The sequence below is a fragment of the Phycodurus eques genome, chromosome 15, assembly GCF_024500275.1.
Source record: "Phycodurus eques isolate BA_2022a chromosome 15, UOR_Pequ_1.1, whole genome shotgun sequence".
NCBI lineage: Eukaryota > Metazoa > Chordata > Actinopteri > Syngnathiformes > Syngnathidae > Phycodurus > Phycodurus eques.
This window is the reverse complement of record NC_084539.1, coordinates 2,037,777-2,065,731: the sequence shown is the minus strand read 5'-3', so window position 1 is coordinate 2,065,731 and position 27,955 is coordinate 2,037,777. Positions and strand designations below refer to the sequence as shown.

The 27,955-nt window shown below is 48.1% G+C and overlaps 4 protein-coding genes across 7 annotated transcripts in view; all 4 read right to left on the bottom strand.

Moving 5' to 3' along the window:
- The window catches only part of pip5kl1 (phosphatidylinositol-4-phosphate 5-kinase-like 1), a 30,460-nt gene extending 26,481 nt beyond the window's left edge, over positions 1–3,979 (bottom strand). For both annotated transcript variants that reach the window (XM_061698383.1, XM_061698384.1), the window contains exon 1: positions 3,625–3,979. In XM_061698383.1, coding sequence (XP_061554367.1) covers positions 3,625–3,855 — 231 coding nt within the window. In that variant the 5' untranslated portion in view covers positions 3,856–3,979. The remainder of the gene's footprint in view (positions 1–3,624) is intronic.
- A 6,462-nt stretch (positions 3,980–10,441) lies between these two features.
- On the bottom strand, positions 10,442–12,095 carry dpm2 (dolichyl-phosphate mannosyltransferase subunit 2, regulatory). Its single transcript, XM_061698385.1, has 4 exons — positions 12,032–12,095; positions 11,172–11,261; positions 10,857–10,959; positions 10,442–10,733 (listed from the first exon to the last, which is right to left on the bottom strand). Exons 1-4 carry the CDS (start codon positions 12,032–12,034, stop codon positions 10,678–10,680), a joined length of 252 nt encoding a protein of 83 aa, XP_061554369.1. The 5' UTR covers positions 12,035–12,095; the 3' UTR covers positions 10,442–10,677.
- Positions 12,096–14,773: 2,678 nt separating this feature from the next.
- On the bottom strand, positions 14,774–24,199 carry LOC133413748 (early estrogen-induced gene 1 protein-like). 3 transcript variants are annotated; one of them, XM_061698490.1, is made up of 12 exons: positions 23,847–24,199; positions 23,474–23,762; positions 21,288–21,408; positions 20,873–20,902; positions 20,386–20,502; positions 20,253–20,299; positions 20,000–20,160; positions 19,791–19,892; positions 18,856–19,063; positions 18,064–18,185; positions 17,662–17,731; positions 14,774–17,588 (listed from the first exon to the last, which is right to left on the bottom strand). In XM_061698490.1, exons 2-12 carry the CDS (start codon positions 23,617–23,619, stop codon positions 17,543–17,545), a joined length of 1,170 nt encoding a protein of 389 aa, XP_061554474.1. In that variant the 5' UTR covers positions 23,620–23,762; positions 23,847–24,199; the 3' UTR covers positions 14,774–17,542. The 3 variants fall into 3 exon arrangements, with proteins under 3 accessions (XP_061554474.1, XP_061554473.1, XP_061554475.1); XM_061698489.1 differs by having other exon boundaries at positions 23,851–24,199; XM_061698491.1 differs by having other exon boundaries at positions 23,987–24,199.
- Positions 24,137–27,677, bottom strand: naif1 (nuclear apoptosis inducing factor 1). Its single transcript, XM_061698492.1, has 4 exons — positions 27,055–27,677; positions 25,627–25,665; positions 24,410–25,511; positions 24,137–24,222 (listed from the first exon to the last, which is right to left on the bottom strand). The coding sequence occupies exons 1-3, from the start codon at positions 27,476–27,478 to the stop codon at positions 24,946–24,948; spliced, it is 1,029 nt and encodes a 342-aa protein (XP_061554476.1). The 5' UTR covers positions 27,479–27,677; the 3' UTR covers positions 24,137–24,222; positions 24,410–24,945.
- Positions 27,678–27,955: the final 278 nt, after the last annotated feature.

Below are 27,955 nucleotides of genomic sequence, written 5' to 3'. Positions count from 1 at the left end.
TAGCTAGTCTCCAGATCGCAACCCTTCAGAAAATCTTTGGAGGGAGTTAACACGCTGTGTTGCACAGCGGCAGCCCCAAAATATCACTGCTCTTGAGAGCTGCATGGAGGAATGGGCCAAAATACCAGCAACAATGTGTGAAAACCTTGTGAAGAATTACAGGAAACATTTGAGCTCTGCCATTGCCAACAAAGGGTATATAACAAAGTATTGAGATGAACTTTTGTTATTGACCAAATACTTATTTTGCACCATCATTTGCTAATAAATTATTTAAAAATCATACAACGTGACTTTCTGGATTTGTTTCTTCTTCTCATTTTGTCTCTCTCAGGTGAGGTATACCTCTGAGGAAAATTACAGGCCTCTCTCATCTTTTTAAGTGGAAGAACTTGCACAATTGGTGGCTGACTAAATCCATTTTTGCCCCACTGTATATAGTTAATTAGTGCTATTCATACAAACAGTAACGAATGATTAGCGAATCACAATGGAATCATTACACCTTGCACTATTCCAAAATAATAGTCCAACAACTAAAAAAATCCAATTTGACCATTTCAAAACTATCCATTGAACTGGTAATAGAGTACGCTGGCACATTTTGACTGACGTCTTGAAGCTGCCGCATCTCAGTACAGAAACGTTTTTCTTTTTAGTTTAAAATGACTTACTTGAACCAGGTTCCCTCGCCGTACCTTGGCCAAAGGAAGAATCCTGGCCAGGTATGTTCTGCGCTCGCCGGTGCCACAAATCCTCGTGCACCGGACCAAACTGCCACATTTCCAGCTAGCATGCTTGCTACCTTGCGGTTCCCGTCATCTGCAATGCTGTGTTGGATCTACTTCCTTGCATTCAATCTGCCGCGGGCGCCCCCTTCAGCGATGGCTCCTTTTCAGCTAGTGTTGTGGCGCTTCCATGTTATCCGAGGAGCTTATCGGAGCTAGGCTAATAGGAGCCTCCTTCAGCGGAGAGCTCTTTTTTTTGTTTTCTTTCAACAAACTTTATCCGGATATTCCGGAGGTCGCGGTAGCGCTGCAATGTGTACATGTGCAGAAACGACGCACAGGAAGTCTAGATGGCATTGGCCGTACACAAAGTCTAAACACTGTGAAATAGTTTACATTTTTTTAAGTAAATGCGCTGTGGCAGCCTTCCAGCGCTTGTCAGAATAAAGTAAATTGTATGTTATTCTTTAATTTGTTGTGATTAAAATCCCAAAATTGTGACTCGGCGTTCATTTTTTTGGCATACTCGAATGCTCGTTCGTCGTCTTATGGTAAATAGTGTTAATTTCTGAATTTTTTGGGGCAGATTACATTATTACCATATATCTAAACGCAAGACACTATTGCATTATTGCATAACATTTTCACTTACGTGCATAATGTCTGCATATACTCACAGTGCTCAACATACTCTTGATAGGCGAGCTCTTCAAAAAAATAAAACCATACATCCATTCATTTTCTTCTTCTTATCCAAGGTCGGGTCGTGGGGGCAGCATCTTCAGCAGGGAAGCCCAGACTTCACTTTCCCCAGCCATTTGGTCTAGCTCTTCTCGGGGGATCCCGAGGCGTCCCCAGGCCAGCCGAGTGACGCAGTCTCTCCAGTGTGTCCTGGGTCCTCCTCAGGGCCTCCCTTTGGTGGGACATGCCCGGAAACACCTCACCCTAACTAGAAGCCCAAGCCACCTCATCTGGCTCCTCTCGATGCGGAAGAGCAGCAGCTCGACTGGGCCCCTCCTGGATGATCGAGCTTCTCACCCTACCTCTAAGGGAGAGCCCGGACACCCTGCGGTGGAAACTCATTTCGGCCGCTTGTATCCGGGATCTTGTTCTTTCGGTCACGACCCACACCTCGTGTCCATAAGTGAGGGTAGGAACGTAGATCGACCGGTAAATCGAGAGCTGCGCCATTTGGTTCAGCTCCCTCTTCACCACGACAGACTAATACAGACTCCACATCACTGCAGATGCTGCCTGTCGGTCTCCTGCTCCATTCTTCCCTCACTCGTGAACAAGACCCCAAGATACTTGAACTCCTCCACTTGGGGCAGGATCTCCGCCCTGACCCGGAGACGGCACTCCACCATTTTCCGACTGAGGACGATTTTCATCCCAGCCGGTGCACACTCGGATGTGAACCATTCCAGCAAGAGTTGGAGATCAACGCCTTGATGAAGCCATCAGAACCACATCATCCGCAAAAAGCAGCGATGTGATACTGACGTCACCAAACCGAACAACCTCAACACCTTGGCTACGCCTAGAGATTCTGTCCATAAAGGTAATGAACAGAATTGGTGACAAAGGGCAGCCTTGGCGGAGTCCAACTCTCACTGGAAACTAATCCGATTTACTGCCGGCAATGCGGACCAAACTCTGACACCGGTGGTCTGTTGAGGATGTAGAGCTGGTCCACTGTTCCACAGCCAGGACAAAAACCACACTGATCCTCCGGAATCTGAGATTCAACTTCCTGAGACGAACCCTCCTCTCCAGAACCCCTGAGTAGACCTTACCAAGGAGGCTGAGGAGTTTGATCCCTCTATAGCTAGAAAAAAAACCTCCGGTCCCCCTTCTTAAAAAGGGTGACCACCAATTCTGTCTGCCAATCCAAAGGCACCGTGCCCGATGTCCACGCGATGTTGCAGCTGCGTGGCAACCAGGACAGCCCCACAACATCCAGAGACTTTAGGAACTCAGGGTGGATCTCATCCACCCCTGGAGCCCTGAAACCGAGGAGCTTTTTAACTACCTCGTGACCTCAACCCCAGAGATAGAAGAACCCACCACAGAGTCTCCAGACTCTGCTTCCTAATGGGAAGGCGAGACGGTGGAATTAAGGAGGTTTTCGAAGTATACGGCCCACCGACTCACAACGTCCCGACTTGAGGTCAGCAGCGCACTGTCCCCACTATACACAGTGTTAACGGTGCACTGCTTTCCCTTCCTCAGACTCCGGAAGGTGGACCAGAGTTTCGTCTAAGCCATCCGGAAGTCATTTTCCATGCCTCAACTCCTTTTTTAGTTTTTGCCTCAGCGACCACCAAAGCTGCGTTCCGCTTGGTCAGCCGGTACCTCCAGAGTCCACAGGCCAAAAAGACCCGATAAAACGCCTTCTTCTGCTTGATAAGGGATGCCCCCTTATCACTGGTGTCCACCAATAGGTTCGGGGAGTGCTTCCAGGACAGGCACCTAAGTCAAACCCCTCTCAAGAGGAGTAGTAGTACAGCCCAAACTGTGTGTTGAGGTGAGCCCGACTATAGCCGTGCTTTGTCTGGTCCTTCACCTCGGACCCGTTTGGCATGGGTGATCCTACCAGGGGTGTAAAGCCCCAGACAGCTTAGCTCCTAAGATGATTGGGACACACAAACCCCTCCACCAGGATAAGTAAACGGCTCAGGGAGGAGAGAAAACCATCTGTCCAACCAATTTCTGAAAAAACTCATGCGAAAGGAGGACGACACTCTGGATAGGTCGGCAGTTAATCATAAGGCATATAGACCATTCGCACTCAGTCACACATCACTTTTTATGAAGCGAATAAATGCCGTCTAATCGCTAGGTCGATTTCACGTCTTTACTTGCTGATGTGCATAATCAGCTAACATGTACTCACTGTAGATGCCTGGTCAACGGTAGCTTGGATGGACGTAGACAATCCCTCCTTCATCATGCAAGTCAGGCTGTAGAATTCGTGGTGCTGATCAATTTCAAATAAGCCCAAAAGCTCCCACCGCCGTCTCAAACCCCCCCATCTTTTTCTCTTCAGTGTGCCGGAGTGCTTTCCGAAGCCACGCGAAGCCACCGACCTCTGCATCTGACGTAAAAACGAGAAACAAACGACCATGAAAACGCAGCACAGTGATAGAAAAGATCTGCACGGTTCCAGATTTGCTGCAGCTTGGAGGAATGCAATTTGAGAAAAGGAAATAAGACATCAAGGCTAGTGACAAACACAAAAGACAGCTGACTGTTAGTTGAGTCTTTAATAAAGTAACTATGGCGACCACAACAGAGGGATCATTCATGGGCTGAGGTTAATGGAATAATACTTGTGTCCAAGCAGCACAGCTTTTCTTTAAAACACATTTAGCTGGTTCCATATTTTCCACTACACCTTGAAAAAGGCAGAAAAACTATTCAATCGTGTAGTGTACCGTAACAACTTTAATTACTTCAAATAAGTCTTGGCATCTAGTAATATGACGCATAAATGGGGCAAAACAAATATTCATTAACAATCAACAAGAGTTGTACACTCAAAATATTATTGATGAGATAAATATTGAGTCACTGGACTGACCACAGACGTGCTGTTAATAATTTTACATTTTGATTAAAATGACTGAAAAACACTTTCAGCTTCTCCTCACGCGGGTCGCGGGCGTGCTGAGCCTATCCCAGCTGACTCTGGGCAAGAGGCGGGGTACACCCCGAACTGGTTGCCAGCCAATCGCAGCGCACATACAAACAAACAACCATTCGCAGCAACCATGATGCAATTTGTTTATTTTCAGATGCTTTATTGCGTAAACGTGACATACGACATGTTTACATTGGATCAAAAATGTTTCAAAATTGTGAAAGTGTCACGATTAATTATTTCTACTTCTGACTGAATCGATGTCGGCGCATTTAAATCGATAACGAACTGAATCAAGATGCAACCCAAAGAATCGAACTACAATTGAATCGTGAGGGTTTTTGACAATACCCAGTCCTAGTGTAGACAAAAACGTTTTCAAACCGCTGAATTATGCACAGCAAATACCACCGCCGTCAACCAACAAATTCACAGCACAATCAAGTAGGCACTGTTTATCAGAAACCTAATGTTACAGTACCGCGGACGTTCAGACTGGCTTACTTCACAGATACGTGACAGCCGATCGTCCGTTACATTGCAGCAGCTTTTTTTTGTGGCCATATCCACTAATATTCCTGTACAGCAGAAGTGGGACCAATTCATTGCACAAATAAGTCTCAAGTCTTTGCCTTCAAGTCCCAAGTCCAGATAGACAAGTCCTGAGTCAATTTCCCGAGTCCAGAATCAAGTCGCCAGTGCTTGAGTTTGAACTCACAAAGTCAAGTCGCAAGTCCTAGACTTAAGACTTCCGATATCTGCTTCGAAATTGCATTGCTGAATAGACAATACAGCACGTCGCAATCATTTTTTGTTGGCATTTACAATTACACTGTGCGGTAATTTGACCGATCTAGCACAAGCAATACGCTCTGTTAGTAGATCAGCTTCCACATCCGTTTGCTTGAACGATAAAGCTTGGGCCCCTTTTTAAATGCGCAAACCTTAAATCAGGCCTTTTGGGTTTTAAACCTCAATTGACACAGCACGGCCACGAAAGCCCCGTTTCGGGCCACCGCCGACAAAACGGGATGGTTGTGAGGCGGCAAGCGGGACAGGCCGTGATTGCCGTGAATGCCTGGTGCCTAAGTTGAAATTGCCAAAAGATTTGCCATAACAGCGGTGCTGATGAGAAACCTAGTCGGCCGTTTAAAACAGGGTGAACGCAACAGTAGCTGACAGTACGGAATAAAGTGTAACGCTACTTCGAGGCGGTCCTTACTGGGCTCGGAAGCATTACGTATTTGGAGGCTTCTCACAACTCTTCGAAATCTAAGCCTTATGTTTATTTCAGAGAGAACGAAACTTTGACTATCAAACCTGTATTGGGCAGTAGTACACATACAAGAGGTCCCCGCCTCTCCAGGAACATGATTGAAGTCTCTCGTGACCAATCACCAACACATCGTGCGTGATGTCACTCGCGTTGGCCGCATCAACTGAAGATCGAATGTCAACAAACAACTGCATTTCCCAACAGCAGTTACGTTGTGGTTAAATGAAACGAGCGGAGTACGAGCTATCGCGTATTTGTAGGTCCTTGTATAGTTTCTGCCTGCATCTCATTTGAGGATGCAAGAAATGCCTCGCCACCTCCATTTGGAGGTACTCTGCTGTCCACTGTCACGGACCGTCCTCTTTAGGAAAGTCCGCGGGTTCTCAATATGGATGAGGGCAGGGAATAATGGTGGCCACTACTGACTGACTGATTAGATTATGTTGACGTTTGGGTGCATGTCCTGTTTGATTAAATCCGAGGAAGACAAAGTCACACAAGACCATCTTCCTTGGACAAAAAACCCCCAAAAAACAATTCGGGTCAGGCAGAGCATAGTCCATGTTTCGTGAAGATAATGGGGCATGTCTTACAGAGGTGTAAAAGAGAAGCTCAGAAAACGACTGTATTCTTTGAACAACCACCGTGTAAGCTTCTTTTGCTGTATGCTTGTCGTCGTCCAGATATTCTAAGTAAATTTGAGTCTCACACCAGCCCAAAACGTTACTCTGCTAGCTCCCTGCTGACATTGCAGCCTTGTTAAGACATTGGTGTCCGTCCACCAACCACGGAGAAGTCCAGCCATCTGGACCACGCAAAGTAGCACGGCATTCATAAGAAAAGAAAATGGTTTGAAAAGCAGCCTTTATGTATTTCTGAGTAGCCTGAAATTGGTTAACGGTGGCTCAAATGCAGTTTTATAGGACTGCAAGCCTTTGGAGGATCTTGGGACTCCGGAGACACCAGCAGCTCAAATATTTCTTTTTAACAGCTGCTCTTTTATTTGACTACAACGTACGCACTTGCCTGACAGAAACTCGCTTTTACATGCCTTTTTCAAAATGTACGACTTCCTTGAAATAAAACACAATTGATAAGCAAATAAACTTGTTGGGAGGTTCCGACATTAAGCCTAATCTTGCAATTGAGTTTGACAATAATAATAACGAAGTAGTCCGCAAGGCAGTCTTGAAGCATTGTCACGTACGTCCATGAGTTGCATTTTCCCATCGTACCAATCTCTTGAAATATTCGAATGAAAGTGGTGGTGACTTTGAGCTCGTCCACGTAACTTCGATGTGTTGTACCAGAACGAGTTCAATGAACCGAAGTTAATGAACTCATTCATATTTTGGACAAACATGAACTGAACGTAATCCATTTCTGACTTGAGAACGCTCAATCTTTTTGGTTCCTTCGGGTGCCATAATTTCGTCGACTCTAACTGGCGCAGCATTACAGGCTTTACGCTAGTGCTGAAACGTACAGACCGATGACTGTAAGTCCAGGTTAAAAACGCTTCTCTTTCCTCATGCTTTTTAGAGCATTTCCACTTTTAAATATTTCTTCCACTGTATGCGGTTTTAATTGTACTTTCTCCCTCTTTGTTTTAAATGTTTCTAAGTGGTTTCCCCCTCTTTGTTTCAGCATTTAAAACAGATTGAGTTACCTTGTGTATGAAACGCGCTATCTAAATACATTTGCTTTGCTTTACATGCGAGTCGAGGCATCCCAAGTGACCTACTCAGTCAATCAAGTCTGCACTTAAGACTGCGTGCAGACCGAAGACCCTTATGATGTTTAAAAATACTGGAAGACATTTTCCCTTGCCCGGCCGGACGCGGGTCACCGGAGCCCCTCTCTGGAGGTGGGGCTGCACCCATGGGTATAAAATGTAAAGGTAACGTGGGTCCCCCTTCCCGTGAGTTCACCACCTGTGGGAGGGGCCGTAGAGGTCGGGTGCAGTATGAGCCGGACGGTGGCCGAAGGCGGGGACATTGGCGATCCGAGCCCCGGTTACAGGAACTGGCTCTTGGGACGTGGAACGTCACCAGTCTGGCAGGGAAGGAGCCCGAGCTGCTGTGCGAGGTCGAGAAGTTCGGGCTCGCCTCCACGCACAGCTTGGGCTCCGGTACCAGTCCTCTTGAGAGGGGTTGGACTCTCTTCCACAGTGAGAGGCAACTCCCTCCGTCTTCGGGTGGGGGGGACGGGTCCTGACTGTTGTTTGTGCCTATGCACCAAACAGCAGTTCAGAGTACCCAGCCTTTTTGGAGTTCTTGGAGGGGGTGCTGGAGACCACTCCTGCTGGGGACTCCATCGCTCTGCTGGGTGACGTCAATGGTCACGTGTGCAATGACCGTGAGACCTGATCGGGAGGAACGGCGCACCCACTCAGGCTCGAGCGGTGTTCTGTTATTAGACCTCTGTGCTCCTCCACGGATTGTCCATAACGAACACCATGTTCGAGCACAAGTGTGTCCACACGTGCACTTGGCACCAGGACACCCCAGGCTGCAGTTCGATGATCAGGACGTTGTGAGTCGGCGGGGAGAATACTTCGAAGACCTGCTCAAATCCACCGACACGAGTCTGGGGTCTCTGAGGCGAGCTCTCCTATATCTGGGGTCGAGGTCACCGAGGTGGTTAGAAAGCTCCTCGGTGGCAAGGCCCCGAGGGTGGATGAGATCCGCCCGGAGTTCCTCAAGGCTCTGGATGTTGTGGGGCTGTCCTGGTTGACACGCCTCTGCAACATCGCGTGGACATCGGGGACAGTGCCTCTGGGGTGGTGGTCCCCCTTTTTAAGAAGGGGGACCGGAGGGTGTGTTCCAACTACAGGGGGATCACACTCCTCAGCCTCCCTGGTAAGGTCTATTCAGGGGTGCCGGAGAGGAGGGTCCGTCGGGAAGTCGAATCTCAGATTCGGGAGGAGCAGTGTGGTTTTCTTCCTGGCCGCGGAACAGCGGACCAGCTCTTCACCCTCGGCAGGGTCCTCGAGGCTGCATGGGAGTTCGCCCAAGCAGTCTACATGTGTTTTGTGGACTTGGAGAAGGCGTTCGACCGTGTCCCTCGGGGGCCCTGTGGGGGGTGGCTTTGGGAGTATGGGGTATCGAACCCCCTGATACGGGCTGTTCGGCGGCGTCTGCAGCGATGCGGACTTTGTATCGGTCCGTCGTGGTGAAGAAGGAGCTAAGCCGAAAGGCGAAGCTCTCGATTTACCGGTCGATCCGTCTCTCCCTCGAGATGGGCTGAGAAACTCGGTCATCCGGCTCAGAGTGGAGTCGCTGCTCCTCCACATTGAGAGGAGACAGTTGAGGTGGCGCGGGCATCTGATTAGGATGCCTCCAGGACGCCTCCCTGGTGAAGTGTTCTGGGCACGCCCCACTGGGAGGGGACCCCGGGGTCGACCCAGGACACGCTGGAGAGACCGAGTCTCCCGGCTGGCCTGGGAACGCCCCGTGAACTCCCTCGGAAGAGCTGGATGAAGTGGCTGGGGAGAGGGAAGCCTGGGCTTCCCTGCTAAAGCTACTGCCCTTGCGACCCAACCTCGAATATGCGGATGAAAATGGAGGGAAGCGTGCACACTAAAAACAAGAAAGGGAGAAAATGACACACGCACACAAACAAACAAAGGAAACAAATGGCGCTGTAAGTTCATTTCTTTTATTTTTTTTTTAATTTGAAAATGGAACAGCCAATCATGTTTTGCTTTGTTGTCCGTGGGAAGCGCCATTATGAGACGAAACAAAGGTTTTAAACCAACAAACCTCAAAAACTGTTCAATTGTTCAAATACAGTCCGTAAATTGTTCGAGACTTGTATCAAGAGGAACATTTATTTTTTTAAAAGCACGTACCTGAACACGCACCATTTCCCCTTTTTATTAACTTTGATATTTAATGCGACTTTTAGTCTATGAGACAACATTCCACAGTTGTGCTCGGCGAATCCTTATTCGTGTGCCAGGTTAAGTGCATCTGCACCCCCGACACCCTCACACGGACCTTGTTTTTGGAACGTTCCCGCCCGAGTCTCGGGAGTCCAATTAGATTTCCCGTGACACTTCTTCAAAAAAATAAGCCCTCAGGTCACCCCGACACAAATTGCGTGACACAATCTGTCCACAGTTGACGTTTATAATATTGAACAAAGTAAAACTGTTTTAGTTATAAAGGACAATGCGATTCCTGATGTGACAATTCGGCACATCAAGTTACAATGTTGACAGCGAGACAAATACCAGTCATTTTCTCTTAATAGTGAACGACATACATTGTATTAAGGCGAGGCGATTATCTTTGCATGAACAAGTCTTACCTGATTGCTGCGGTGGACGAAAAATAGAATTCGCACGACTGCCGCGTGGGTGTGTGTGTGTGTGTGTGTGTGTGCGCGTGTGTCACTGTCACATGTCAGCGGCCTTATGGGTGTGAAGCGGAGCCTGTTCCAGAGGCGACACACAAACTGCGGTTAGGGGCGGGATTTATATTGGTGGCGGAGTCCACGCTTCGTTGAGGAGGGGGGGGGGGGGGAGATACTCATCGTTGTGTGCTGGAGTGGACTCAATGACGCACGCACACGTGGCAATAGTCACTGATGGAAAGAAGACACTCGGTGCTTACATTGTTCCCAATGTTTCCCGTTTTCATCTTAATCATCTTCAAACAGATGTAATGCATGTAGTGGGTTTTTTTTTTTTTTTTTTATTGCTGCCAAGCAGTTATTTACGTTATTCTCCGTAAAAATGTCAAACGTAATCGTGTGTGGTAATAGTTGCAGAAGGCCGTTGGTTTATTCTCGTGACTTCGATCAGGACCTCCTGAAAAAAAGATTTAGCTCCCCAAGTACCAACCTAACGGCCAACATTAAAATAGAGTGAAAAATAAAAGCACCTTGAAACTCAGTTTCGAGTTGTTTTTTTTAAACATTTATTTAACAAAAATATGTATCGGTGAGTCATCTATTAAGGAACTACTGGCGGAGGAGGAGGAGGAAAAAAACTATAGTTAACCAACAGCAGTTCCGTCTTCAGATTAGTTCACTTTTTTGGGTCTCTGATTCTTCCAAAGGACGACGGCGGTGAAGGCCCCTGGGGAGAGGAAAGATATGCTTTTCATTTTTTTCCCACTTCAAAATGCACCGAATTGATTTCATCGCGTGGGAAAGCGAACCAGGCGCGCGCATTACGGTGGACATTTGGCGCGAGTCTTACCTACGCAAAGGAGCAGCAGTACTGCCGCAATGCCGGGCAGAATGACTGTGTATTCCCGTGGGAGAAAATACTTGTGCAATACGTGACCGCCGTCCATGAAAGGCTGGGAATTGGCAAGATATCAAACACTTCAGTTCAAAAAGCGCAGAGCAGTAACGCCGCCGCCACCGCAACAAAAAAGTAGACGACAGTTTTCATTGATTTGGAGAGTAAATGCAGTGGAAGCATAATTGCAAAAGAATGGCCGTTAGGTTGTATTCAAGCAAACCACATCCACGTCTTGCACTAGAGTGGAACTTCACCACCCCAACATACCAGAGCGACGACCCAGATAGAATAGTACGTAAACAGCGTGAGGCTGAAGAGGATGAGACTCGTGCCTGCTACCTGGTCCACTCCGGTAGCCTGCAAACGGAGCACAACGAGAAGGTTGAGTTTTCCCAAACAAGAAACAGAATCGTAATGGGCGAGGCGGCGTGGCTCCGATTCCCATTTTGGGACGTCCGCCTCTACAAAAAGGTTTCATATCGTGCACGCCTTTTTTTTTTTTATTGACGTATTTATACACTTACCACCCTCGTCGCCAATATTAAACTATAGTAAGGTAGTAGTTCTACGTGTGCATGAATACAATCATTAAAAGGTTTTATTCCTAAAAAGTCACCATTACATGATGCACACTTTCAACACCGACACGGCACTTAAATATGGGAAAATAAAAAGCTAAATTAAAATGTATTGCATGCTTCTGAAGACTTAGACAAAAAAAAAAAAAAAAAAAAAAAAAAAAAAAGATATTTCTAACACTGAGCGGGTTAAGAACCGTCAGCGGCTACATCATTTGAGCAACTAAAGCATGAATCATAATGGCATTATCATTCATTCTTGTTAATCATGCACACAGTGACGTCTGAAAGTCCGACGCTCCTCTCTGCAGGATTGTCCGATTTCACGCCGAATGATCGACAAACGCATTCACCCGATTCGGCCTCGAATGGAAGGCAGCCGCTAAACAAAGAGGCGACAAGTCGGAGGGGATCCGCCTGGAGTGTTTCGCACGTCCCCACTCGCCAACGAATGACCCCCGTGGGAGTCAGTTCGCCACTCCCCCCAAAAATGTAGCATAAACCGGCTTTAGAACGCAACGTTTCATCCAGTCATCTTAACTCTCTTACCATTTTCCGGGTTGCTGACGCTTCGTTTCCTGGTCGTCTTCTTCATCTTCCTCGCGAATCCGGCCGCTTAGGCGCATTTCCTAACATCTTCTGCCTCCTGCTGGTCAACGCGCGAAACGCGTGCAATAATTGAAAGCATACAGTTAATAGAACGAGATGGGACCAAAAACAGGATGGAACCTGTATCTTTTCACTGTTTGTCTCCCATTGGAAATGTTAAATGCCAGTTACATTAAAAAAAAGAAGGAAAAAAAAGGATATTGGGCTTTGGGGTGAAATTTCAGGATAAACCTAAAATGCTCTATAACCTTGACAGATCAACTTAATTTGACCTTCTCTAAACCTTTGATGGGCATATCCAACTTTTCAGCGTTTCAGTACTTTTTGCACCACTTGCTGTTCTCTCGGCAAAATTCACAACAGGTGTTTGATCCATAAATTGCAGAATATATTTCCTGGTTCTGTTAGAATCGGTATAGGGCAAAGGTAGAGGTGGCAAACGCCAAACAAGAGGCATACGATGACATGTATGGCAGGTTGGACGCTAAAGAAGGAGAAAAGGATCTATACAGGCTGGCCAGACAGAGGGATTGAGATGGGAAGGATGTGCAGCAGGTTAGGGTGATTAAGGATAGAGATGGAAATGTGTTGACTGGCGCCAGCAGTGTGCTGGACAGATGGAAAGAATACTTCGAGGAGTTGATGAATGAGGAAAATCAGAGAGAAGGGAGAGTAGAAGAGGCAAGTGTGGTGGACCAGGAAGTGGCAATGATTAGTAAGTGAGGGGGAGTGAGGCTACAGGGAGCAAGGGTGGAGGGCTTTAGATACTTGTGGTCAACCGTCCAGAGCAACGGTGAGGGTGGTCAGGAAGTGAAGAAACGGGTCCAAGCAGGTTGGGACGGGTGAAGGAAGGTGTCAGGTGTGTGATGTGACAGAAGGGTCTCTGCTCAGCGGGGAGGCCAGCCATGATGGACGGATTCGAGAGACAACAGGAAGCAGAGCTGGAGGTGGCGGAAATGAAGATGTTGAGGTTCTCTCTCGGGGTGACCAAGTTGGATCAAATTAGAAATGAGCTCATCCGAGGGACAGACGAGGTTCCATGTTTTGGAGACAAAGTTAGAGAGAGCAGACTTGGATGGTTTGGACACGTCCAGAGGAGAAATAGTGAGTATGTTGGTAGAAGGACGATGAGGATGAAGCTGCCAGGCAAGAGAGCTCAGAGGAAGACCAAAGAGAAGGTTGATGGATGTCGTGAGGGAAGACACGAGGGCAGTTGGTGTTGGAGAGGAGGATGCAGGAGATAGGCTCTCATGGAAAAGGAGGACGCGCTGTGGCGACCCCTAAAGGGACAAGCCGAAGGGAAAAGAAGAAGTTAGAATCGGTATTTAAACATTGTCATCATGCTGTTGACATTTTGACGTCACGAAAACAAGATACACTAACTTGCTACGTTGCGAGGCCTCGAACGAGATGTTCTCAGAGAGAAGTGGCTAATGAGCTTAGAATCATCATCAGCGGGTTGCAATAGATACAGACGGACTGGAAGAGTTACTGAAAGGCATATATCGATCCATCCATCCATTTTCCGTATCGCTTATCCTCACGAGGGTCGCGGGCGGCCGGTGCCTATCCCAGCTGTCTTCTAATTTTGATTTAGGCACAAATATTTTCATTTCATTCCCATTTTTTTATTTGACCTCCCAACATTTTAAATCACAAGGTGCAGAACATCATTAAGTTGTGGGGGGGGAAGCAAATGATATTACAGGATATAAACATAAACATCAGAACAGGTTGAAGAAGGCAATCCAACCCAACAACGAAATAGCGTAAATATTGGTACTATTATTTCACTTTTCATTTCAGCTTACAGTATCTTTCAGTTTGCATACAAACATGTACAGTACACCAGCCTGCTGGTCTAAAACAACATCATGAAGTTATCCGTGGAGAGAAATGTATTCCCCTTCTCTCTTTAACTGGTGTCCATTTGTTTAGGTTCAAGGAAAGGTCCATCATGATTCGGGTCATATTTCCGAGGAGGTCGCGACAGTGTCGGTAAGCACAAACGTGTCCGGCGGACGGAGGGTCCATTGTTTACGCTTGACGGTCTTGGCGCATCCGAAGGATCCGAGGGTCCACGCACAGAGTTTGCGCAAAAGTGAATAACAAAAAAAAAAAAATAACATGACATGGATTTTGCCGTTCCATAAGCAAGGAGTTACCATGCGCGCAACTTCGACCACCGTCACTCAGAGCAAACTGGCGCGAGAACGAAAAGCGCAATGGAAATTCAAGTTAGCCAGTTCCGAAAGGATAGCAGCGATGAAAAAAGGCGTCCTCATCTTGGAACGTCCGCAAGTTGGCCGACCGGCGGAAATAAGCGCTGTACACACAAGCCATCGAAAAATAGGAGTGGTTTTGAGGTCAATGAACGTTTGCGTCTTGTTTCTATCGCCGTGATGAGCACTTGCTCGAGTGGTCTGCAACAACTGTGGCCAGCCAACTTTTGCCACGTACATGAAGTGACTGACACTTCTCTGGCTTCTGACCACGTTTTTGTCACTCGATGAATTACAAAGAGCTGCGCTGACGAGAAAAACTAATTCTCGTAATTTTATGACAATCTTTTATTTCTATGAGAAGCGTTATAAGATTTGATGCATTATGAAATCATATCAGCAAATCAGTTCGTCTCTTAATTAGATGAGCAGTAAAGATAGTCTTGAGGGGGGGGAAAAAAAAAAAAAAAAAAAAAAAAAAACGAGAAACGAAAATAAAATCCAGCCCCAATTCCAATGAAGTCGGGACGTTGTGTTAAACATCAAGCAAAACAGAATCCAATGATTTGCAAATCCTGTTCAACCTGTATTTCATTGAATACACAACAAAGACAAGATATTTCATGTTCAAACTGATCAACTTTGTTGTTTTTAGCAAATAATCCTTAACTTAGAATTTTATGGCTGCAACACGTTCCAAAAAAAGGCTGGGAAAGTTGAGGAATGCTCATCAAGCACGTGTTTGGAACGTCCCACAGGTGAACATGCTAATTGGGAGCAGGTGGGTGCCATGATTGGGGAGAAAAGGTCATTCACAAGCAAAGATGGGGTGAGGTTCACCTCTTTGGGTACAAGTGCATAAGAAAATAGTCCAACAGTTTAAGGACAATGTTCCTCAACGTACAATTGCAAGGAATTGAGGGATTTCATCATCTACGGTCCATCGTATCATCCAAAGGTTCCGAGAATCTGGAGAAATCACTGCATGGAAGCGGCGAGGCCCAAAACCAACATTGAATTGCCGTGACCGTCGATCCCTCAGGCGGCACTGCATCAAAAACCGACATCAATGTGGAAAGGATATCACCACACTTCAGAAAACCAATGTCAGTAAAAACAGTTCAGCGCTACATCCGGAAGTGCAACTTGAAACACTACCATGCAATGCTTTGCAGAGTAGCCATTGATCAACAACAGCCAGAAACGCCGCCGGCTTCTCTGGGCCCGAGCTCATCTAAGATGGACCGATGCAAAGTGGAAAAGTGTTCTGTGGTCCGACGAGTCCACACTTCAAATTGTTTTTGGAAATTGTGGACGTCGTGTCCTCCGGGCCAAAGAGGAAAAGAACCATCCGGACTGTTATGGACGCAAAGTTCAAAAGCCAGCATCTGTGATGGTACGGGGCCGTGTTAGTGCCAATGGCACGGGTAACTTACGCATCTGTGAAGGCACCATTCATGCCGAAAGGTACAGACTGGTTTTGGAGAAACATATGCTGCCATCCAAGCGATGTCTTTTTCATGGACGCCCCTGCTTATTTCAGCAAGACTATGGCAAACCACATGCTGCACGTGTTACAACAGCGTGGCTTCGTCGCAAAAGAGGGCGGGTACTGGACTGGCCTGCCTGCAGTCCAGACCCGTCTCCCCTTGAAAACGCGTGGCGCATTATGAAGCGTAAAATACGACAACGGCGACCCCGGACCGTTGAACGGCTGAAGCTGGACATCGAGCGAGAATGGGAACGAATTCCACCTCCAAAGCGTCAACAATGAGCGTCCTCGGTTCCCAAACGTTTCTTGAATGTTGTTCAAAGAAAAGGGGATGCAACACCGTGGTCAACACGACCCCGTGCCAGCTTTTTGGGAACGTGTTGCAGCCATAAAAATCCAAGTTCATGATTATTTCCTAAAAACAATCAAGTTGATCAGTTTGAACATGAACTATCTTGTCTTTGTAGTGTATTCAAATAAATATGGTGATTTGCAAATCATTGCATTCTGTTTTTCTTGATGTTTAACACAACGTCCCGACTTCATTGGAATTGGGGACTGTGACCTTAGTTCTATGCACACAAGAAGGGATTCTGTTGCTGCATTGGCTACTTTCACTTGTTCTTGCAACTTATTTTCTTAATTCTTTTCTCCCTAAAATGTATACAACAAAAATGTACAACTCTAGTCTCATAAATGTATTCGTGAATGTTTTAGTCATCAGTGTGGCTCTAATGTTCCATCATTGATTGAACGTTTATTTCGAACATGCAGTACAAAAATGTACATCATGTTATCTCATACCGACACCGTTTATACTGCTGTCTAAGACGGAATATGGAGAAATGAAAACAGTCACCAACATTTATGTGTAATTATTTCAGAGGTTCCAAATTAAATGACACAATTAAACTATAAGGGAAGCCCTGGAGCCCGAAAAAAACCGTCCTTATACTTAACGTGAAATGTCCTCATAAACCCAAACAGTCGTACCACTGCTAACCATTGGGTGACTTTCCGTTTTTTGTTTAAAAAGAAAGAAAAGGAAAAAAAAAACCCATCCGACAGTCACAATGAAATTCAGAATTAGAATTTGAGTAAATCCAACGGGAAGCTCGAGTGGACGAAAAGAAGGCGGGAAGGTAAAGCAAAGTTCAAAGAATGTTCGCATACGGTACAGTGTTACGTACGGCCTGCCATAAACAAACAAAAAACAAAACAAAAAAAAAGACATTTGAATGAAATCAATCAAACAAACAAACATTTACGTGTCATGTGCATATCTTTTAAGAGGTTCCTGGCAATCCTCTCAGCAGCAGGTAAATACTCGGCTCACCTTTCATACCACAATTTAGAACACAATTAAAGTTTCGGGGGCCAGCTGTATGCTCATTAAGACTCGTGTGCGCCATCGTACGAAAAATACTTCATCTCGCCTGATTCAACGCCTCCCTTTTAGTTTTCCATTGAACTAAAAGGGAGTTTTGTCGATTTGTTCATTTTCTCTGTCAGAACGACATTCCATCCATCATATGAGTGCAAAAACCCCCGGAGGACCGAAACCCGTGCCATCTACACCGCCAGTGCCTATATGGATCGCAGTCGTCTTATCTAAAAGTGGCGTGTACTGCCAGCGGCTTTGGACATACTGTGCTTGCACACGCATTCCCATACAATCGCGTGCCCCAGAATCCCGAGGCAGTTCATCCTGCAGCGGCAGAGGGGATGGTCCGTCGGTCAATGCGTCTCAATGACCACGGCTTCGAAAACGCCCGGTGTTACTCTGCGAAGACAAGAAGAAGACGAATCAAGAGCACACGGACACCAGAATGCGGGACATTCACACGACGGTTTACCTGTTGCCGAGCTGCGCCCCGCTGAGGGCGGTGGTCCCGTCTTTGCTGACAAACAATTGCAAGTTGCTGTCTGGAGAAAAGGTTGGACAATGTTCCTCGAGTTAAGACAAAGCTGCGATGCATTCATCCACAGTCGATATTTCCTGGCCGTCTGACCGCAGTTGACGTGATCGAAACAAACAAGCCATCGCGCTCACGTTCGCACCTCCGGGCAATTTAGAGTCTTCCATCAACCTACCCGTGCGTGTTTTTTGGGATGCGGGAGGGAGACATGCTACAAAAATCGTCAAAAGTACACATTCTCTCGGGACGTAACACAAAACAAAACAAAAAACCCCATCAATTAGCCCAAGGTCCAATTCCAGTAACCTTGAATTGCCAAAAGAGCAGTTGGCCCCCCACCTTCGTTGTTGCTGCCGTCTGAAAAATTCTGACTCTGAACAATCTTTTCCACAATGTCGTCAGCATCAATGCGGGTGTCGTCCACGCAGCTACGTTGCGTCTCCATCGTGTCCTTCTTCCTTCTGCACGGCACAAACAAATATCCGAAGCGGTTCCGATTCACACGAAACACCCGATTTTACGCGACTTTACGGTGGCGACTTCGAACGTTCTGAAACTTTTCCGGGTGAAAGATACAAGCGATTTTTAGAGCTCGATCCGTCACCATACGGCACGTTTCATCCTAAAGAATTGTTTTCCAGTCACCGTTTATGAATTAACTGCTTGTTTGGCTTCCGATGACTGGTGGTTTATTTCATATTGTGACCAAATGAACGACAGCTAATCGACATCACGAGAAGGGGGGGGGGGAGTGAATTTGTATTCGCCAGCATTTTCAAATTGAGCGCTACTCCTCGAGTACCGATCGATCCGAAGCGCTTACGAGTTTGATACGCACTTCTGAGGCCGCCTCAGGTTCAACTCGATTGCCAATGACGATTTGTTTCATCGCAGATTAAGGTGATTTTGTACAGTTTCACGGACGACTGTAGAAATCTGAGAATATTTACTGTCGGGAGGCCGAAATCAGAGGAAATTCCAAATCCAAACAGACCGAAGACACTCTCCGCCCCAGACTCCGACAACCGCGAACGTGTAAGTTTACACACGCCTGGGAGTTGCACCCCCCGACTAATCGATCGGCGTCGTTCATATTCTCGCGAGATCTGGGTTGCTCGCGCGCGTGATCACCTGGACGATCTAATGGACGTGACGGCAGCGACGGACGGTAGCGGAGGTCTCTCGGGTTTGGTGGGAGTTCCTCGCCGAGGCGGCTGTGTCGGGGTGGAGCGGCGCGGGTGCGCGAGGCCGCGCGACGCGCTGCTGCTGCTGGGCGAGACGTTTCGATGGGGACTCAGGTCGGTCAGGCTGGAAGAGCGAGAGCGGCCTGTGCTGTAACCTAGAGAGGGAGACCGGCTTGGAATTTGAAGAACTGACTCAACGAGTGCTTTTTCGGGATGAGAAGCTTGGCGGAGGAGCGCACGGGAAGACTGAATCGAATGCAAATATGAATACGCAACACAAAGCGGAAAAACCTTCGTATCGAGCAGGTGTCAACGGTGCCGCGCGCGCGCGCTTGTGTCGCGAGGCAGCTGGAGGCCCGGCGCCACCGAAGCCCCTTGCCCTCAGAATTCCCGTGAGAGAAGGAAGGTGGCAACGTGTGCGTGACGGACAGGAGAGTGATAACAGTGAGACATCGGAGGAGGCGACGTCGCTATTGCGCTCGGCCGCCCCGAGCCATTATTTGTGAGATTATGATGAGTTCCTGATTTTCATTTGTCATGCTCGTCGAGCGGGGGCGGCGGGGTACGCCCTGAACCGGTCGCCAGCCAATCGCAGAAACAAACGACCAATCGCACTCACATTCAATTGAGAGACTTCAACGAACCTCGCACGCATGTTTTGGAGGCGTGGGAGGAAACCGGAAGAGCCCGGAGAAAAGCCACGCGGGCACGGGGAGAGCGTGCCGACTCCACGCGGGGGCCGGGGCCCGGGGGATCCGAACCCCCGTCGCCCACGGAACCTTTCCCCAGAACTCCGCGTGCTCAAAACCACTTGGAAACTTAGGAGCATCCGGTGCAGAGGATGCCCCAAGAAACGATCAGAGAAGAAGGAAGACATCTGACCTGACATCTTGCTCTGCTGGCTGGCAAAGCTGGAATTGCGAAAATGACCAGCGTGGGAGACCTCGTCTTGGTTGAAGACATCGCCCCCCTCGTCAGGCAGCCCTGCACAGCCCGGATACATTGGAAAATCAACGTTCCACTGTGTAATAACCCTAAAAGCGACACAATGAATGCTAAACGCGCATGCTGACGCGTAGTGAAGCGGTTACCCGAGCTACGTGCTGACGTCTGTCTGGGTGTAAAGACGCGAGGCCCCGCCCCCACGGCGCCGAGTGGCTGTATTTTGGCATCAGTGCTATCGCCCTTACAGTCCGGCTGCAGGGTGGGATCCTCGTCTCCGACACGGACTGATTTCACTGCGCTGGGAGGCCTGTTGATGAAACCAAACACAAACTTGAAAGTCACCAAGAGGGGGATTTATTTCAACAACAAAAAAAAAAAACAACCAAACAACAACCTGACATTTTAAAGCACGGATCACCAGACAGAAGGGCCATCCCGATTGTCACCTGTCAAAAAAGATGGAAAAGACACGCGTGAGTCGGCGAATGTGCTGAGCTGGCCACGATCGGTGCGACATCAGTACCTGCCTGACCTTGAGAATTGAGTTGTCCTGACGGCTATTTTTTGTGTCGTAGCCCTCCAGGATGCAGCAGCGAACGGTGCAACCGGAGCCCGCGAATTCAGCGACGTTCAGGTCCGCAAAACCCAGCTGGACATTGGAACACAAGCGGACAAGAGGGAAACGACCGATAATCACAGGGCATCAGATACACAACCGTGACATCACATTCGCAACGAAACCCATCAGCGCAACGGGCAACAAATCTTGCTCGTTGCTCAAATGAAAAATGGATTTGGGGTTTTTTTTGTTTTTTGTTTTTTTTTGGTCCATCGCACTCATGACTTCTCGGCTACGTTGCAATGCCTCTCCCAAAGGGTGTCACATGGTTGGCGTGTAACCCTGCACGTTTGCCACCGGCGACATTGTAAAAACATGTTGTTGTTTTAGCATAAAGGGCACTTGACTACGTCGGCTAAGACACACTACTATACATGACTATTGTAAGTGTATTTATTACCTTTGAAAAGGCCTTTCCTCCTTTAAGCTCCTGCAAAGATAAACGCAGATGAATCAATGAATGGACTCGCGATCAAACCGCTAGAAAGTACGGTAATCATTGTGCGGTGAGGCACTTTTTTTGGGGTTACAACAAAATAAAAAGGACTTTTATGGAGAAATGGCTAACAGGTCGACTCGGACGCGTGGAGCCGGGTGGGAGGCGGATTATCTGTTCACTAAAGTAAAAGACAGACCTGTTTGTCGTGCGTCGTAACAAAGAATAGAACATAATTCAAAGCGTGCTTCGATTCTTCCGATCGCCGCAAATGTCCTTTTCATGCTTTTTATATATATTAATTGAAGTCAGGCGAGCGCAGCACGACACCATCGGCGACCCCCGACCGAAGAGACGTGTGCTGCAAACTCGAGTTCACCTTGCGTACGGAGACCCTACAGATGCGGGGCTCCAACGTGCCCGTGACTGGGTTAGCGCTCATTTTGCACACAAAGCAGAACTTCTTCCCCCATCGAACGCAGTTCTGTTGCACCTCCTCCCTGTAGACACACACACACACACACACACACACACAGATCAAAAGCTTGACAAAGCACAACGTGAACAAAATCAACGAAATGATACGCATCTCAAACTGCTTCCTGATTGGCCGCTGCAGACGTGGATTGCAAAATACAACATTCGCTGTGCGTGCAACGGAGGTGGGACCGAGTCGTTGCCCTCAAGTCCCGAGTCCAACAAAGACTTCATCGGGTCCGGGTGACGTCGCCAGTCATTGCTCTTCGAGTCCAGGTCGGGTTGGAAGTCTTTTAACGCGTCCAGTCGTAAACCCATGACTCAAGTCTCGACTCGAGTTCAAGTCACGTGACTCGTCGTCACAGTTAGCTTATCGAAAGACCTGTCGGGTTTCATGACTCCCAGCCTGCGAAGAGACTTTCCGAACCCGCCCAACGCTCAAAGCTGCAGCAAGGTCACCAGGAAACCCACGCCGAAGAGGCCAGTGGGTTTGTCACAACACACACGACGGCGACACGCTGGCCTTTCCCCAACTCGGATGTTATCGTTCCGCGTCGAGCTCACGTCGGAGGATATCTGAGAAACGCCCGCGTGAGGAACTTCCACATGTCGAAATGTTGGATAGGGGTGCGTATGTTGAATGCCGAGAACAGGGCAAGTCAGCCCACCAGCAAGATACTGTATGTACCTTTAAACATTTACCATCAAAGAATTTATTAAAAAAAAACAACCACAAAAAAGAAGAAGAATTTGGCGGCACGGCGCGCGACTGGTTAGCGCATCTGCCTCACGGTTGTGAGGACCCGGGTTTCGAATCCCGGCCCTGCCTATGTCGAGTTTGCATGCGTTCCCCGCGCCCGCGTGGGTTTTCTCCGGGTACTCCGGTTTCAGAACTGTGAGGCAGACGCTCTAACCAGTCAAAAATCCATCCATCCATCCATCCATTTTCTGTACCGCTTATCCATGCCTATCCCAGCTACGGTATCTTCGGGCGGGAGGCAGGGTAACGCCCCGAACTGGTCGCCGGCCGATCGCAGGGCACATAGAAACAAACAACCCTTCGCACTCACGTTCTCACCTACGGGCGATTTAGAGTCTTCAATTAACCGACCGGAAGCAAAATCGTGCATTGTAAAAATGCATTATACATAGGTAGAAGCCTCCTTTGTGCGCACGAGAGAGCCAAATGCCTTCAATCTTTTGCATCCCGAACGTAATCAGGGGAACTTTGTCCATTTTTTTTTGTTTTCCCCTTCTCCGTGCTCAGCGGTGGCTCAAATAGAGAACGGTCGGACAGGTTCTGGAACATTTCGCCCCCCCCCGCATCATTTCACGATCACATCATCGTGCGGCAGGTCGCGACAAGCCACGCTCTGCGCCGCCGCGAGCTTACACGTTGCATAACCGGGTGGCACAGAGTACACAGCGGAAGCCGCTGTGCTGTACGTGTATCCACCAAAGTGACATGCTGAGAATTGTCCTAAGTTTGGTGTCGGCAGAACTGCCATCTCATCCATCCGCGTGTGCGGCAAACTTCTGCTTCTTCGTGACATCAAAAGTGGTAAAAAGAAAGGGGGGGGGGAAAAAAAAAAAAAAAGAAGACAAGCTCAATGTGCTGATCCCACGCTTGCCCGCACCAAAGTCAGGCGAGTGTACCACTTGGCCCTGAATATTTCTTTTGAAATTCAAGCCAACTGGAAGAAAACAACCGACTGTGTTCGTTTCGGGGAGGCTCCGCTCCATTTTTCGACTAACATCCTATCCACTGTTGGGAAGATTGCTGTGGAAAGTCAAAGCGGTGTGACTATTTCACTGGAAAAAAACAAACAAACAAAAAACAACTCATTGGATAAATCTGAACTTTTGCCAACTGCTCCAGGGGGCAAGAGTCAAATACGCCCCCCGGTGGACCGACGGTTAACTGCAGCACATGCAGACAAATCCTCTGCTGCTTTTTTTTGGGAGCGTATTTGTTCAAAGAACAACAGCGGCAGAGTCGCGTACGTCGATGACCCACGAATTGAGGGCAAAGTCGCGACGGTGCGTTTACGGGTCGCAGCGAAGTGTGTGCAAAGTTGTCTTTACTACCTGGATGAATGAATGACAAAGTCGCCGCCATCGATCAACCGGATCTTACAGAAAAGAACTCCGTTGACAAAAGGCACCGCCGTAAGCTCCTCTAATGTGAAATGCACTTGAAACTTGAACTTCTTCTTTTTCATCAGAAAGGACATTGTTCCCAGGTGAAGGGGTGCGCTGCCGGCATTCCCCCCCAAAAAAAGCAAAACAAAATGAACAAAATAAAAACAGAGGAGAGAGAATTGTGTTTGGCTTCACGGCGGAGGTTGGGACGCCTTCTTCAACTCGGTCGTCTGACCTGGAATATAAAAAAAAAACACGCTTGTGATACAACATACGAATAGGATTCCGCGTCTGGATTTGAAGGGCAGCAACAACGCACTGACTCAGTAGCCCGCCAAAAACAACAACAACAAAGTCGTCTATTTGGGACGGGACGGGTGAATTCCCAGCGGGCGGCTGTTTTGCAGGTTTGCTGTTGTAGAAGAGGCGTCAAATACAAATGGCGCGGTTGTTTCTGACCTTCTCGAAAGCAGCTGCCACGGCTCACGTTCGGGAAAAACCGCGACGAAACCCCACCTTCGACCTCAGTCGGTGATACTGTCCAGGTGGGCACCGCTGAGGAGAACTACTTCCTCGGCCCCGATGCGTCGGAACGACCTTTTCCCCTCCGTCGCAGAGTTCAACTTTTACCGGCCAGGGAGGCTCGTGAACGTACCACGGGGAGTTTAGGGACTGTCCATAAAGTCCAAGTACAGCTACGAGAACGAAAGGAGCGCGATGAAAAGGTGAGAATAGCCGCAGCAGATTGGTCGAAAATAAATGGGGGGAAAAAAACAACAACAACAACAACAACATATCTATCTATCTATATATATACATATATATATATATATATATACACACACATATATATATATATATATACAGCCTATCGGTACATACCTATAGGTACATAAGAGGACACTCGAGCAACAATTCCAGTCATTGATTCAATCGTGATTGTGTTTTGAAAGGCAATTTTGGACGAGTTTTCGCTGATGTCACAACTTCACATCACATTTTCTGACACCATCTTCTCCTCCTTGACTTCCAAATTGATCAAACAGCCACCACGCAAGAAGCGCTCACTCATCGCAGTGCGTAGATTCCTGATCGGCCACAACGGACGGTCTTGCGTTCTTCAAAACACGAGCTTGCGTCAAACCTGTTTTCCCTAATTCTTTATTTGGGACCAGCGAACATGTAAAAACAAAGACCGGCTGCGGACGAAACGGTGGCATTCTTCGAAAAAATGTCAATTCGATATCTCCCAAAGCCACGGCCACCAAATGTTAATGCAAAGCTAAAAGTCGCGTCCTGTCCATGCGCTCGCTAAGGCAACCGATGAAATGTTTTTCGAGGCTTCGTCGAAGTCTGCAGGGATTCCTCAGGAAAACGTGCAGCGGAGGCAAGCGGTAGTGGCAGGCAAATGAAAGAGCCTATTGTGTCGCCTCTCCGCGCTGGGGCGCAGGCGGGGGTGGCGTCGGCCGACTCCGGTCCTCTATCGAGGCCCCATCAGTTGTCGCTCCCGCCGCCGCGCCGTTGGAGTTTGCGAGCTCAATCCCGCTCTGCAGGAATTTGCGCAAGTCTTTCAGAGCCGGCCTGAGCATCTGCACCAATGCGAGCAGCGCAGCCTGAGTACCTTCCAAGGCCTGGGCTTGTCGCTCCTGCGCGAACGCCTGGGCCTCCTGGGAGTGCCGCATCATCTGCAGCAACTGGTTCTGACCCTCCAGGTGCTGGGCAATCTGCCGGACGTGGACATTGGTGACTCTCTGCTCCTGGAGGAGTCGAGCCGAGTTGAGGGCAATGCGACTCTTCAACTCCTGGGGTTTGGCGTGACCCTGAGGCGGCGGCGGCGGCGGCGGCGGCGACGCCGCCGAAGACGACGCCGGCGCTTCCGCTGGAGCCTCGACGGTTGCCACCGCGGCAGGGGCTGACTCGGATACGGTGGTGGTGCAGTACTCCACCACGCCTCCGTCCTCCAAAGCGTGGTACGCTGTTTCGGCTGGGAAAAGAACAGAAAAGCTGCTTTGGAGCAAAGAAAATCAGGTATACAATTTCGGGAATGTATGGAGGAATACAGATGACGGCGTGGAAAAAAACCCAAAACAATCATTTACCATTCAGCGTCTTTGCTTCGTCACAAACTGTTGTAGAACCTGCCGGAAGAGCGAAAATAAAGAGAGACAGAGCGTAAACAAAATGAACACAACAACCACACGAGACCAATGACTCATTGAGAAATAAGATGCAAATGTGAAAAGCAATGAATTGCAATCATGTATTTTATTGCATGTGTAAAAGTAACACACGCACAACAGAAATCACAGAACATAAAAGATCAATTCAAACGGCGAATGATATGGGAACTGAAGTGCTAGCGTGAGTAGGCAATCCGAAACAGGCGCGTCTCGCGTCTGTCGAGGGTCGAGTCTGTCAACTTCATTTGCGGCCTGTTGCTCTTTAAATATTGCCGGGTAACAAGCGTCCTTTTGTAAAGGTCGCTCAGACGCAACCCGTGCCAAAGGCGGGTTGGAGGGCGCGCGGAAGTATCTGGGGGAAAGGAAAGGACGCTTCCGAAGCAAAAATCTGAAAGTGAAGCGGCGCCACGGGGAAATATTGGTGCATCCGGGACCGCAAATAGAAATATATATATATCACTTTTGAAATATTTGTGTTTTAGCATTCCTTTTTTTTTTTTTGCGTGTTCGTTTCAATATTCTCATGTCCGAATTGTTCAAGGTAACGCGGGAAGCGGCGTGAGAGGCGGGGCGGTGACCTCTATTCACAAGCATGTCGAACAGCCTTGCGGACGGATCCGGGGTACGATACGTCGTGATCCAGTATTTGGCCGGGATAGGCTCCGGCGCTCCCGCGACCTTTGCGACGAGAAGCGGCCCAGAAAATGGATGGGTGATGGATTTTGAATGGCAGCCTATGTAAATGCATCTTCCTTCATGGGAGAAACATGCACGTGGCCTGCCCTCTAGTGGACGACAGTGGCAAGCAAGTCTCATGTCAGAATTAGCCGTTGATGAATTGGACGCCACTGATCAACTCAATTCCATTCTTCATCTGATATTTATTGCATTTCATGTCATCATGAGGTTCCCATCAGTTATTAGTCAAATGGCCGAACTTTGGCCAGTGGGCGTGAGAAATGTGTTGGGTTTTTTTTTTTTTGGGGGGGGGGGGTTGAACGTCCGCAAAATGTGCCAAGTGACATTGGCAGAGCCCCCAACTTTCAACTGCGCCCGTGAACTTTTCCCCAACAAATGAGACGATGACGAGAAGGTGTGAAGGTCAGCAACTCGGGTTTGCAATGCATGAATGAAAACTTCGGGCACGATTTACGGTTAGGAATTGCAAATAGAGAAAACGTACCGACGACCAATGTATGAACTCCTCTGGCGCAGCGCATTTTCCTTTTTTTTTTGGGGGGGGGGGGGGGGGTGCCCAACAATATAAAGACAAATCAGCTGAGCTGAGGCGTGCATGAAGATATAGATATAAGTATGCATCGCGATTATTATTCGGCTCCCACTTACTCTCCGCGAGCGCCGCCACCGGCAAAGCGATCTCAGCATCCGAGTCCCCCGCAGGTAAACTGATGATGGTGGCTTCTCCCAGGAGGTTGCAGATCCTCTGCTGCATGGCGGTGAGGAGGACGGGGACGGGAGCGCAGTCGCCGGACGTGCCCTCTATCGCCGCCCGCGCCTGGGCCACCTTCCTGCGGACCTCCGTCTTCATGTCGGACCACTTCTTCTTGACCTCGGGCAACTCTCTGGGACAGGTCGTGACGGCGTTCACCTTTTTCAGGATCTCCGACCACGCGTTGTTCTTTGCCATGTGGGTGACTCCAGCATTGAAGTGGTTAACCAGTGTGTGCTTTTGTTTCTCTATTTCTTCCACAATAATTTCCACCTCTCTCTCCGAGAAATTCATTTTTCTCTTTTTCGCGACCGACACCATGATTGCAGAAAGTCCTGTTTTGGAGAAGTACTTGTGCGTACTGTACGCAAAAAGACTGCCGAATTGATATGCGCAACGTAATGGCTTCCAGAATCGGCTTCTTCTTCCTACTCACCAGCGTACGCTAGCTAACCAACAAATCCCGCCCTCCCGTCATTTCATTGGTTCGTTGGGCTTGGCTTCGTTCGATATGGCGCCTTATTATTGGCTCGGTCAAATGCCAGTTATTTAACGAGGCAAACAAACTATGTAATTCAAAGTCAAAGGGAAACAAATAACATGAACCATAGGTTCGTTTTTGTTTGGGCTTTTACAATAAATTCGGTTACCAAAAAAACGCCATGTACAAAACTAAATCCGTTGCACATAACGAAATAGAAAAACAAATGAGGAAAATACCTTTACAATACAATCAAACATATGCATTCCCACCCCCAAATAAAAGTACATCTTTTTTTTTTTTTTTTTTTTTTAGGA